Source organism: Amphibalanus amphitrite, unplaced genomic scaffold (genome assembly GCF_019059575.1).
Source record: "Amphibalanus amphitrite isolate SeventyFive unplaced genomic scaffold, NRLGWU_Aamphi_draft 001053F_arrow, whole genome shotgun sequence".
NCBI lineage: Eukaryota > Metazoa > Arthropoda > Thecostraca > Balanomorpha > Balanidae > Amphibalanus > Amphibalanus amphitrite.
In genome coordinates this window covers 1-12,999 of record NW_024882547.1, presented here as the reverse complement: position 1 = coordinate 12,999, position 12,999 = coordinate 1, and the positions used below count along the sequence as shown (strand labels likewise).

Sequence of the window (12,999 nt, the reverse complement as noted above, 5' to 3'; positions counted from 1 at the left end):
GCGCCAGGGGAGGAGGAGGGGGCTACGGCTATCAGCCGGCCGCCTCGGACGCTGGGGTTCTACCCCGCCGTGTAGAGCGTCCACAAACCCAAGTCAGGACTAACACCAAGTATGACCGGGAACAGCTGCTGGCAGTCCACAGACTGCTCTGCAGGGACGACGCGACTAGTGACGTCACCGAGAGGATCAGGCTCAGCCTACCCCCTCGTCTGTCTCACCTGATCCGCCGTACCAGAGCTCACGCACACCAATCAATCAGTGTCGTATGTGGGTCCGGCCGGCAGCACCGCGCGACGACCTGCGCACCAGAGCCCAGTCACAGAACCCTCACCCTACCGGCCCGACTCACCATCTCGGAAACCCGCCGGCTGACAAAGACAGCAAACACCGGTCTTTTGATCGGCGTTTTGAACATTCAAAGCCTGAAGCCAAAACTACTAGAACTCACCGAAGAACTAAACCGTCACGATTTCGACGCCTGCCTCCTGGCGGAGACCTGGCTGCGCCCTTCTACTCCAAATCGACTTCTCGTGATTCCCGGCTATTCTCTCAGCCGAGTCGACCGACCAGACGGCAGCGGCTACGGTGGGGTCGCCGTACTGTCAAAAACGGATATGAAAACTGTGACCATCAAACCGAGCACATCCCCGCACCCCGGCAGTCTCCTGGAAACTCGGTGGATGTTGTTCAAGCTCGAACGAAATCGCCAGTTAATTGTATGCTCTGTGTACCGGCCGCCCCGACAGACCGATGCCGCTCTGCGAGCGGACTTTTCGGACCTCGAGACGCAGTTACAGCGTGTACTAATTGATTTTCCCAAGATTCCATTTATGATCTGTGGCGATTTAAACTGTGATATGTTGAAGGAGGAGAGTTTTCGTGCGCGTGTACACCTCAGTGACTTTTTATCAAATTATTCTCTTGAGCAGCTTGTAACCGTTCCAACGTACACTTCCGGCTCGTTGCTAGACGTCTGTATGGTTAAAAATAGAGAGCTTGTGCGTGATTGCTCTGCATCCTTTTGCCACTTCAGCCCACACAAACTCCTTCGTGTGTCTATTAACGTTCCGAAACAACGCAAAAATCCTACAGTTGTTCAATCCCGCTCAATCAACCGTATAGATGTCGATGCCCTGAACTCTGACCTGATGTTTGCCGATTGGGAGGGCGTGTTTAGTGCCACGAACGTAAGTGACCAGTGGGATGCTTTCCTGACCGAATTTCTGCCGATTTTTGACGATCACGCACCTATAAAGAATATTACCATCCGTAATCCTACTGCACCACCAGTTACCCCCGCCACACTTAAAATCATGGATCAACGTCGTACCGCGTTACAGCAGTTCGGTAGAAAGTCGGAGGTTTACAAAGACTTAAACCGAACTGTCCGGGCCGCAGTGCGACGAGACCGACGCGGCGAACTTCACAGAGAGATAAGTGGGCGGGGTCCCAACAAGGTGTGGAAAAGTATTAGGTCGGTTGTGGCTGGTAAGAAAGACGGACCTAGTGTTCAACCTGATGTATCGGCTGACGTTTTAAATTCTTTTTTCGTTTCTGTGGGTCCCCGCGTCGCTACAGAGATCCGTGACCAAAATCCAGTTGTTGAGCAAATTGGCCGTTTGCCGCGGGTCGTAACCGGTAGATTTAAGCCCAGACCTATCTCTCTCGGTGAACTCGGTCACACAGTTTTCAATATGCGCAATTCTGCCGCCTGTGCGTCTGATGGCGTCTGCATTCGCATGCTGAAAACTGCTTTCCCATCTATAGGTGACGTTATCCTTCACATCATTAACACCTGCATCTCAAGGTCCGATATCCCCTTTCATTGGAAACACTCTATAGTTCACCCCATCTTCAAGTCTGGAAACCCATCTGATCCCACTAATTTTCGACCTATCTCCTTAGTACCTGTCATTATGAAGGTGGTCGAGCGAGTCATTCACAAACAGCTCTATCGCTATCTCTCCCAAAACCATCTTCTGGCCAATACCCAGCACGGTTTCCGACCCCGGCACTCAACTGAGACAGCACTTCTGTCCGTCAGTGACCAAATCCTGGCCGCCACCGATAGGGGGGATGTCTCTATGCTATGCCTTATTGATTTAAGCAAATGTTTTGATGTCATCAACCATGAGTTATTACTCGCTAAATTGGCAATGCACGGCATAGAGACATCCTGGTTCGCCGCTTATCTCCAGGGTCACACGCAGAGTGTGTCATTGAAGGACGAGTCCGGTCGCCGGGTATTATCACAACCTCTCCCCAACTCTATGGGCGTCTTTCAAGGCTCGGCACTTGGTCCCTTACTCTTCACGGTATTTTCCAATGATCTATCACTTTATTCTGAGGATGCAGCAGTCTTCCAGTACGCTGATGATACTCAATTGTTGGTGAGTGGCCCTTTAAACGACCTTAGGGGACTCATCTCGCGCTTGGAAGCGTCACTGGCGTCTCTCGACCATTGGTTCAGTGCAAATGCTCTAAAAGTAAACACTGCTAAAACTCAGCTCATGGCTTTCGGCAGTCGGCAAAATTTGAGAAGCATACCTGCTTTCACCGTTTCTTTTCGCGACACCAAACTAGTGCCATGCAAGCAGGTGGGCAACCTGGGCGTTATCTTCGACGGCACCCTGTCCTGGGACGCGCATGTGTCCGAGCTCAGTCGCCGGTGCACGGGTCTCCTAATTGGCCTCTCCCATGTCCGCCACTATCTCCCCGACGGTGTCACCAAGACACTAGTGGTGGCTCTCGTCATGTCACGGATCCAGTACTGTCTCTCCGTATTCGGTAATGGTAGCCAAAAGAACTTCGATCGCATTCAGAAAATTCTTAACTTTGCCGCTAGAGTCATTTTCGGTCGCCGTAAATTTGATCATGTCTCCCATCTCCGGGACCAACTCGGCTGGATGGCACCTAAAACAATGGCTGAATACCATACCCTTATCACGGCGCACAAGGCCATCCAGAGAGGTGAACCCGAGGAGATTGCGACCCTATTTTCCAAAAATTCCCAAACACGAGCAAGGTCTACTCGCCAAGACCACCTCTACCACTTACCGCGACCCCGACTAGAGACCGGAAAACGTAGATTCGCCTACCGTGCCGCGGCGCTCCTAAATACTCTCCCCCTCGAGCTAACGCAGTTGCCTCCAGCCAGATTTGCCCGTGCTGTAAAAAAGGAGCTTAAGCCTAGCCAGAGTAGCCATAGTAGCTAGCCTCATGACTCTTGGACTATGAAAGGCAAACGAGTCTGTGTGTATAGTTATGAACGCGGCTTCGTGCGGGTTACACCAAGTATGTGCGTGTTCGGCGTTCGCGTTGTGCATTTTCGTATCCGTAAGTGTGTGCGTTTTCTTGTATAGGTATTTCTTGTGTTATCTTCAACCAGCTCGGACTCGGAGTGTAATCGCCACGCCGATTGTGGATTGCTCTTGATCGTCAATACATACATACATACATACATATTCAGATTATTCCGTCAGTTGTCTAACATCCTCCCACTGAATTCCAGCATTTTTCCAATGTCTCCATACCGCATGCAGCTGTCGTGTGAACCCGTGTCCGCTCGTGCCAGGTGTAACCGGAGGATGAAGCGTGGCTGCCGGTGGGCGGTCAAGTCGCAGGCCTTCTACTGGCTCATCATCATCCTCGTGTTCCTCAATACGGGAGTGCTGGCCACTGAGCACTACCATCAGCCGCCCTGGCTCGACCATTTCCAGGGTAAGCCCATTGATCGCCAGTGATGCTTGGAAGTGCAGAGTCTACATATTTACGGGATGACAGGGATCATAAATGTTTTTTATCGTGACACTGCTATGTTCATCAATGATGAGTGGCTGAAGGCTTTTTTCTACTCGACTGTAATGCGAGAGTTTCCTTCGATAGGACCCTTGAAAAAGAAAAGAAAAATGTTGCATAGCTGCGTACGATATGGATATATTAACGTTGTGTCCCCTTCCTGAGAAATTAAATAGCACGTGGCTCTGCGGCCCCGTCGAGCACTCCCGGGCGGCTGTTTTACCGTCGCCGTTCAGTTGGGGGCTGTCGGTGGCCGCCCCGGTGGCTGTCGGCGGCTGCCGAGACCCCCAAAGGTCAGCCGGGGCGCGTCGGTCAGCCGGGCCGCGGCGGTCACGTCCGGCCGGCCATATTAGATTACACCAGTGAGCTAACTGAAAGGCCACGGCCACACAGCCGGCCTAAGAAATGTCATCTGGTCATTAGGGCCGCTCAGGTAACGTTAATCGTCAGAAGTGAAACATCCAATTGTTTGATGAACAATATTCAATGAAAACATTTAAAAAGGGAAATCTTTGAACTCTTCGTAATGTATCGCAAGCGTTTTTCATAAAAGTGAGACTCCATCGCTGTGGGTTTATTAGTCTGGTTTCACTTTTCTGACCACCTTTCCTTTCTTCATAAGTATCCAGCACCAGCATTTGCTGTTAAAGCGAAAAGGATGTGCTTAAATACCCATCTCAATTCTTACGTTTTCAAATGTGTCCTTTTGCAGTCCGTTTCCCTATTTTGCAATTGACGCCACGAAGATGCGACCAAATTTGAGAACTGCAAGAAATTGTTTTCATTTTGAAAGAAAGTTCGTAGTAAATATATGTGTGTATTGGCAGTTTGCACGTAATTAGCAATTTGCAATTCACATGGCATACCTGTGCTGCACTTAATCACATGATGAATTTTGCTCTGTTTCAGAAGTCACAAACTTGTTTTTCATCGTCCTATTCACCATAGAGATGATTATCAAAATGTATGCACTTGGGTTCCAGGTGAGTTATTAGCATTTATTTGAGTAAAACACTACATTAACTCCAATTTTGTCCAGTGTTATGTACAAAGCAAACAACTAAGCGTGTTTGATTTTATTACAAAATACCGAAAGATAGATAGTGAAAACAGCTTAGAGTAGCCTTTGCATTGATGAAAGTACTTCACAGTTCACTTCTTAACAAGGCAAAAATGTAGGCTAGCATGCTGTTTTGTTGTTGTTGTTTTTGCTGACACTGAGGGAGGCGGTGGTTTGCTGTCTGTTCGCAGAATTATTTTGTGTCGCTGTTCAACCGGTTCGACTGTTTCGTGGTCATCAGCAGTATCGTGGAGGTGGTGCTGACCAAGACGGGCGTTATGCCGCCCCTTGGTGTGTCCGTCCTCCGTTGCGTCCGGCTCCTTCGGGTGTTCAAAGTCACCAGGTCAGTAGCCAGGCGCCGTTCGACGAGACTTAACCATATCAGGGTGGGTGGCTGTAACGCATTGGTGGTTTATTATGAGTAAAGCTCACTTATGTCCAATTTCAACGACAATAGTGTAAAATAGATCGCGTCATTCGAAACACATTGAAAATAAAACTGGGCGTTTCGGATCGTCATTGCAAAGCACATGCTTCGATGCTAGATCAATAATTGTAAGCGCGCCCTTTATTTGAACCTGTACACGGAAGTGCCAGGGCATGGCCTCCTTTTTATTGTTTAGCAATTACTACGGTAATGAATGAAGTAGCAACGAGTAGGAAGTGTCCCCCTGCTATGCGTTTCAACTTGTCGTATCCAATTTGTCACTGGAGCCGTACCCACAACATATTTTGTTAAAGGGAGATAATGACCTTTTTCCACAAAATCTGAGTTAGGACCATTTTCTGACAAAACACAACAAGTTATAATGTAAATTAAAACCATTTTGCTCAATTCGGTACCTTGCCGCAAATATCTCAACTTGAAGTCACGTTAGCGGGGAGCGCTGAAAATGACCGATGAATAAGTACTTACATCACTTCTTGGTACTTGCATGTAATTTTGTAAAATGAGCGTATTCCTTACATTTGATCTTCATCACATCTAGTTAGTTAATGGTCGTCTATAGTGCCTTCAAAAGATATTCATGGTTTGAGGGTGGTTTATGTCTAAATTTACGCAACTGTTTTTCCTGTTCATCGTCTGACGCCATATGCTGCTATTTTAGTAGCAACGACTCAATTTTGAATCGGTCCCGCCGACTGCACAATAAAAGAAGATAGATACAACACTTTTGCGGCATCACTGAAAAACTTATGCAGTACTGTTATCAAAATTCTCATAACACCGTTCGACAAACCTGAAGTCTTTTTGAAATAAATATGCTTGTATTTTTCGCTTCAGGCTCTGACGCCAAAATAATGAATTTCGTAGTCGCAATCGCAAGATTTGGCTGCGTTTCTGGCGCATGCCGTTCATTTGTGGCGCAAAATAATACTTGGAAACAAAGAAGAGTAGGCACTATGTACCCCCGAATTAGAATCTAATTAATTCTAAACTGAATTAACTCTAATTCAAATTATAATCCTTACAACCAAGCAACGACAAGGCGATAACATAAACAAAAGCCCAAGCGTCGCTGTTTGAAACAAAAGCGCCATATACTGCGACTTTTTTATAGAGAAGGACAACGCATTTCGGTGGGTGTTACAAGTACTGCAAGTACTGCTTCTTTTTTGCAAAAATAAAAACCTTTTTCACATACGAAAATGTGCAAGGAAATTTTCATATTTTATAGAAACTACAGTAGAAATAGTATAGATGTCGAGTAATTTTTATTTAAGAAAAAAGAAAGCTCATTATCTCCCTTTAAAGGGACTATCCCAACTTTAACATGGGGTTTGAGTTGAGATAGCCAAGTTTGCGGCGAGGTTCAGAAACCACTATCTATCTAGGTTGCAACCCCCGCGGCCTCTTGGTGTTGAAGAAATTCGTTCCCTTCATTTGAAAATGGGCCTTGTACAAGGCCCTATCTTCAACATGGAGCGACGTGACGTCACCTCGTTTAGTCATTCTGATTTAAATGGGTTTGTTCGTTGAAAAAATCGCTTAAAACTTGGTCTGAACTTTGTTGTGGTGCCTACAGAGTAAAAAGAATCAGCTTTATGACAGTAATGTGGCCTGGGGAAGGAGGTAATTTTGGGCTGTGACGTCACATATTTGAAAGTTTGTGTTTGGAATATGGGAAGCCTAAGATGTTTAATGAAAAATAAATGCCAGAACCGTGTTCCTGGTCATCCAATCTATAAAGTCGGGCACAATTTAACTGGTTTTAACAACATTTTAGAAGGTGGGATAGTCCCTTTAACTATTTCATCGTGTTCTGCTATGAAATGTGTCATTTTCTATCAAATATGATATGTCGCCCTAGATTTGTGCTTCAAATAATCATTGATGTTTAGTGCTATTAGTTGCATAGATTTAGAATAGTATAGTGATTGCTGATGTAGCCTGTGTTTGTAGGAATATAAGTGTTTAATTATTAAAATGCATGTTAGTGTACCCTGCCATGCAATGCTCCATTTTATTTCCCGCTATTTGATCCAGGCCGGTTTCTGTTGGTGTCTTATTTTGTCCACCCCGTCTGCTGAAAATCTGGCCAATGCCCCTCTCTTCGTGTGTCTGTACGTAGGAGGGCCCATTTATTTTTGAGCTCTTCTTTTCCAGATATTGGAGAAACATGGGCAACCTCATCCGAGCCCTGGTCAACTCGATCCAGTCAATCGTCTCGCTCCTCTTCCTCTTGTTCCTGTTCATCTTCATCTTCTCACTGCTCGGGATGCAGATCTTTGGCGGCCGACTGCAGGGCCTCAGAAGTAACTTCAACTCGTTTTGGCAGTCCATTTTGACAGTATTCCAGGTACAGGCTCACCTTTTCTTTCCGGTTATGCATTCACACACCGGTTTGCATTGCGTTTCTGCGTACATATTTGGTCGGTGGCCGGACCGGCGGTCGGCGGTCGGCGGCGGTCTGCTGTGTGGGGTGCGGACGGGGTCAGTGCCAGTGCCCTACCCCCGCCGGCCGGCCGGACGGACCGCCGCCCGCCGCCGCCCCGGCCGGTCCTGCCACCGTACCGGCCTCCTGCGGTGCCGTGGATCTCTGTACAGCTGACGGGCGCTGCGACTGCGTCACCTGCGCTGTTTTCTCGCGATCTTTTCTTCTCATCTTTCTATTTCTCTTCTCTCATTCTGCCTCTTTTTCCAATGGCTGGTGTCTTCGGACTGAAAATTGCCTGTTCCTCAGCTCGTTCGCATCAGCCATCCCGCACTGTTCGGCGTTTCGTTATAGTTTCCGTCATCCGTGGCCCTGGCTGGTTGTGATTCCCGATCAGTCATCCATCCGAAATCCTGCTTTTCACGCTCTCTTGAGTCCTGTTTATAATTAAATCGAGAAACACGCCGGTTCAGCCGCGTGGATACCGGCCGCCATTTCCCAGAGCTCACTTTCGATAGCATGTTTTTATCCGTAGTGACTGTGAAGGAGTGTGTATACTGAAATATCCGAATCCTCGCTGGTTCGGATCAGGCGTGGAAATCTCCTTTACCCAGACAGTTTGCATGAGGACGAATGACTAGCTTATGCTGTTTCCGCTGCGTGTTATGTTGAGAAAGCTGTGAGAGAAGAACAGACATTGTTTGCTGGGCTGGATTCAATCTCAGACGTAATGCGTTCTATAAGTCCTCTAGTTCGAGTTCGAATTCAATGGCCAATGTCTGTTCGCTCTGACTGCAACTCCTGGCGTGTCCGATCCTGGCCTCTGCGCGATGACTAACCCTGTAAAGTCGGGCCGGGCCGAGTGGGTGGGACGGGACGGCGCGCCGCCGGCCGGTGCGCCGCCCGCTGATTGTGTGTCTCTGTCCCATGTTTCAGATACTGGCGCTCCCTCTCCAACCTGGTCGCATCCCTCCTCAACTCCATCCAGTCCATCGCCTCTCTGCTGTTGCTCCTCTTCCTCTTTATCGTCATCTTTGCTCTCCTTGGGATGCAGGTTTTCGGAGGCAAGTTTAATTTTGACTCGACGGACGCCAAACCGCGCAGCAACTTCGATACATTTGTACAGAGTTTGTTGACAGTATTCCAGGTAAAGATGTGTGCTAGAGCGCTACGTAGACCCGGGACGGTGACCGCTCCTTGGGGCACGGGTCCCGCTCTGGCGGGGTGTGCGGTTGGGTTGTGTGCGGTGGGCGAGCTTTGAGGCGGTGGTCTGATTTATCTGAAGTTTTTTATTTCGTCTTTGGCCTAGAATGTTTTATGGCATATTATTTTATGTTTCTTAACAATAACAGCATCTAAAATCATATTTTATATTTTGGCTTTTTAAGTAAAAGGCTTCTATTTATTGATATAATATTTGTTAATAAAATTAGTGTTTACTTTCATTTAGCTTCCTCAAGATGCATAATCTTATTTCTTCTTCCAAAATGTATTCAATCAATCAAATAATCTTAAAATTTTCAAGCATTTCCAGGTATCGCGATATTGTAGTATTTGGCAAAAACGGACGTGCGACATGCTCTGATTTAGTTGTATGTATACTAAGATCATCGATGTTTCACTCTCTAAATTTGGTACTTAAAAGCAAAAGTTGCAACGTTCTTCAACGAACCGACCTGGGGAGTGGCTTCTATTCGGTGGCGATAGGCCGTAAGCCAGCGGCGGTGCCCGTGCCCCGGACGGCGGCCGTTCCCGGGGTAGAGTCAGTGGTGACCGGTCCGCTCTCTCTCTCTCTGTCGTCCTCCCGTCCCTCATAGGTGTCACTCTGCCACTCTCACTAACGACCGGAGCATGAGCAGCGCTTCTCCCTCCCTCTGCCCCCTCCCACCTTGGCGCGCCTCGATTCTCTCCCACTGTCCCAGTTAGCGGCGTCTGCCGGACGTAGAGCTGTGCTGGACGAATAGACCGATGTTTGCTGTGTTCAGAGGCGTCGTTTGCGGTCAAATCAAGCAGGGTTCTTATAAACGTATTTGTCTCACTAACAGTTTAGCATGGATCTCGTTTATGGGATCTCCCGCCAGGATGGCCGTCTCTTGAAGAAAATGACGCAGCCATTCTGAGTTCCAAAGTTCATTAGAATAATGCTTCTCATGCTGAATATTATGAGAAAAGCGCTCCTTTGAGGCGCTTTTCATCCACTTTCTTGTCGACCAATAACGTAAGAATCCGTCGTGATTTGACCGCATATTGATGCCTATTGTCAGGTGTAAAAGCCTGATCAATGCGCTGACAACAAGAGGGGTCTGTCTCTCAGATAGATGTCGCATCTCTGTTATTATGTCGAGCTCGTGTTTGATGTTCAGTGGTGTGAAGTGTGCGCATGTATATAGCCATCCTAACACGCCGTGCCGTTGCATGACATTATTTTGCCTCAGCTTTATCAGAATAATCGCCAACTGCCGTTCAGCCTCAGTAAAGTTATAACTGGAAACGGTTGGCTGGTGTTATTTAGTTCTGTCAGAGCTCATTTGCTAGCTGGTAGATTTTGTAAGCTATGGCTGTGGTAAAGTTATACTTTAAAATAATAAACATACTGTGAAAACAGACAAAGAATTAAACAGTTAACATCACTTCCGGTTGTGCAGCAATGCTATTGAAAGTTGCATATGAAAAAGATGACTTGTCTTTGAATGAATAATCACTTGTTGCTTCATAAATGTCCAATTCATCAGCAAATCCTCTACAAATTATCGTCCAGTGCCGTTGAGAATGTGTGGCTTTCAGCCTGTGTTGGACGCGTGTGTCGTCAGATTCTCACCGGTGAGGACTGGAACATGGTCATGTACCACGGCATCCAGGCGTACGGCGGGGTCGGAGGATTCGGCGCGCTGGCCTGCGTCTACTTCATCATCCTCTTCATCTGCGGAAACTGTATCCTTGCACTGCGTGCCGATGGCAATTAATCACTTTTGAAGTGTTTCTCAATGCTGAACGCTAACTTAATTAAATAAAATTAGGTAAAGAATATGACAAACCATCATTAATCAATGTGGCCCATTTTTATCAAGCGGATGTTCTTATCTAGTTTCCTTGACAATGGGCTGATCAGACATTCTGTTGAACGTCTTCCTGGCCATCGCGGTGGATAATCTGGCGGACGCCGAGTCGCTGACGGCGATAGAAAAAGAGGAGGAGGAGGAGGTAGGAAACGTCTGGTGCCTCAGCTAGGGGATGTAACTGAAACGATAAAAAGGACGGTGAAACATCGATCCATTTTATCCAACCTTTTTCCGTCTTCATATAGATGCTGACTCTCATCTATATTACTATTTGAGGAGGGTGCGTCTGTCCGTTACCGAGGTCCCGACTTGGTGGTGCTTTGCGTGGACTACAGGCCAGACCGTTGCACCTAGCCCGGTGAAATTTGCACAACTTATAGATCAAGGATGCGCGACGTGCCTTTGAGGGGTCTCAGCTCGGTCGGATTGATAGGGAGCGCGTGGCGCGTGCTCAAAAAGTGCAAATTCGCGTCATAGACTTTACATGTATAAATCGGCGTGCGAAATCGGGCGAAAACGGCTAATTTTGGCCGACACGGGTCCAGTTCCCGTGCAATATCTTGGTGACCAGGGTTTCGACCGGCACGGGGAAAACAGCATCGTGTACAGAATGGGGATGTTCGCGCTAAGAGTTCCGAAAAGTCTCGCCAGGTGGCAGCACCGTATGCTTTGGACACAGCGCGCCGGCCGGGCGCCGGCCGGGCCGGGGATAACACTGCGGGCGGCGACGGCGGCCGACGCGCCCCGAACGGGAACTGCGTTTCATGTCTTTTCAGGTTCATCATTTTGCTAAAATGAGTAGCTACAGTTGATTTCGATATTAGGAAGACAATGACGCGTGTGGAAGGCAAACTACTACATCGTCATAGAGCGGAAGGAAAGGGAGCCGGTCGAGTGGTCACCAAAAGCTACGGAGTACGAATGATACGATGTTATCACATAATTTAACTTACACAGTTGAAATTAAAAACCTTATTACATTCAGACATATATTCACACGCATGAAACAATCGATTTACAGCACACATTACATGACAAGAACGCATACCTACGGTCTTAAGTTGACCTGTAGCGCTCGTCACTGTCAGATAAGTCAATCACATCCCTGTAGTTTGTACAGACTATTGACTAAACCCTTCATCCGGCATGCGTTCATTCTGTAATGATGGGCAACGAATCACCGGCGATTTCTGCGTGGCTCTATATGACATCCTCGTCCGTTCCCAAGGTCCATTGGTTCGGTGACTTTCAAATTATAGCAGGGCCTTCCTCGGTCAGGCTTGATGGATCCACCGTCACTTTGCGCGGTACTTTTAAGACAGACTGTACCTACTACCAACACGACTGACTGATTACAATATGATGCGAAATGGACAATATCAGTTAAAGTTTAATATTTAGCGACACAAGTGTGAAAGCTGCCTGGAAAACTTGCAACAAACTAAGTAAACTAAGCTTGGCTTGTAATGGGCACAAACTTGTAATAAAGGGGTACTTAACAAATCCACAATGTTCTGTTTAGGCAAGTAGCCTTCACATATGAAGCATTGCTATGACTACTCTTCTAGAGCTGATTGATAGCTTTTGAAGGAAGGAACTGAGTGGCTGAGCCCTACCATTCACCACTTGTCACCTTCAACAATTGCTTAAGGCATGCAGTTCTTTATCACTAGAAAATACCTGACAGTTTGCTGCCTCTCATTTGTGTATGATGCAACACACTATGCATCAGTGATACTAGGACACGAAATGTTGAACACTAGCATGGGTTGCAATGCAGCCCCAGAAGCCAGAGCAAAAATTGACACCTTAATCAACTTTATGATTGTAGCAAAACTCCACTGCTTGACTACACAGAGCACCAACTGTTTGCTCCTCTAAACTTTCACCAAAGGAAGTGTTGCTGATGTCATTTGTAGCAGCAGTGACACTGGTAACTTCAGATCACAGGACCTGGTAGCATCCATGCTCTTGAATCGGATCTTATCAATGCAGCATCGCACCTGTGAATAAATGAAAATGGCATAAGACAGTAGGGAAAGATCTTGGCAAGTCATAATGAGATACATATGTTTAACATGCATGGATTAAAGGACATTATATACTGAAGCAATTAGCAAAACATTGCAGTTTAAGCACAGTTGAAATATGATATGATGAACTGGATACAGTGACATCAAGACCCATGAACTTTTCACAAAGTATT

At 47.0% G+C, this 12,999-nt stretch overlaps 1 protein-coding gene across 1 annotated transcript in view; it reads left to right on the top strand.

The window, feature by feature from the left end:
- Positions 1–10,935, top strand: part of LOC122369590 (muscle calcium channel subunit alpha-1-like) — a gene marked incomplete at its 3' end in the record, with an annotated part of 69,729 nt that extends 58,794 nt beyond the window's left edge. Inside the window, exons 12-17 of the mRNA XM_043344439.1 lie at positions 3,575–3,720; positions 4,708–4,781; positions 5,050–5,201; positions 8,671–8,881; positions 10,545–10,665; positions 10,844–10,935. Coding sequence (XP_043200374.1) covers positions 3,575–3,720; positions 4,708–4,781; positions 5,050–5,201; positions 8,671–8,881; positions 10,545–10,665; positions 10,844–10,935 — 796 coding nt within the window. The remainder of the gene's footprint in view (positions 1–3,574; positions 3,721–4,707; positions 4,782–5,049; positions 5,202–8,670; positions 8,882–10,544; positions 10,666–10,843) is intronic.
- Between the last annotated feature and the right edge of the window lie 2,064 nt (positions 10,936–12,999).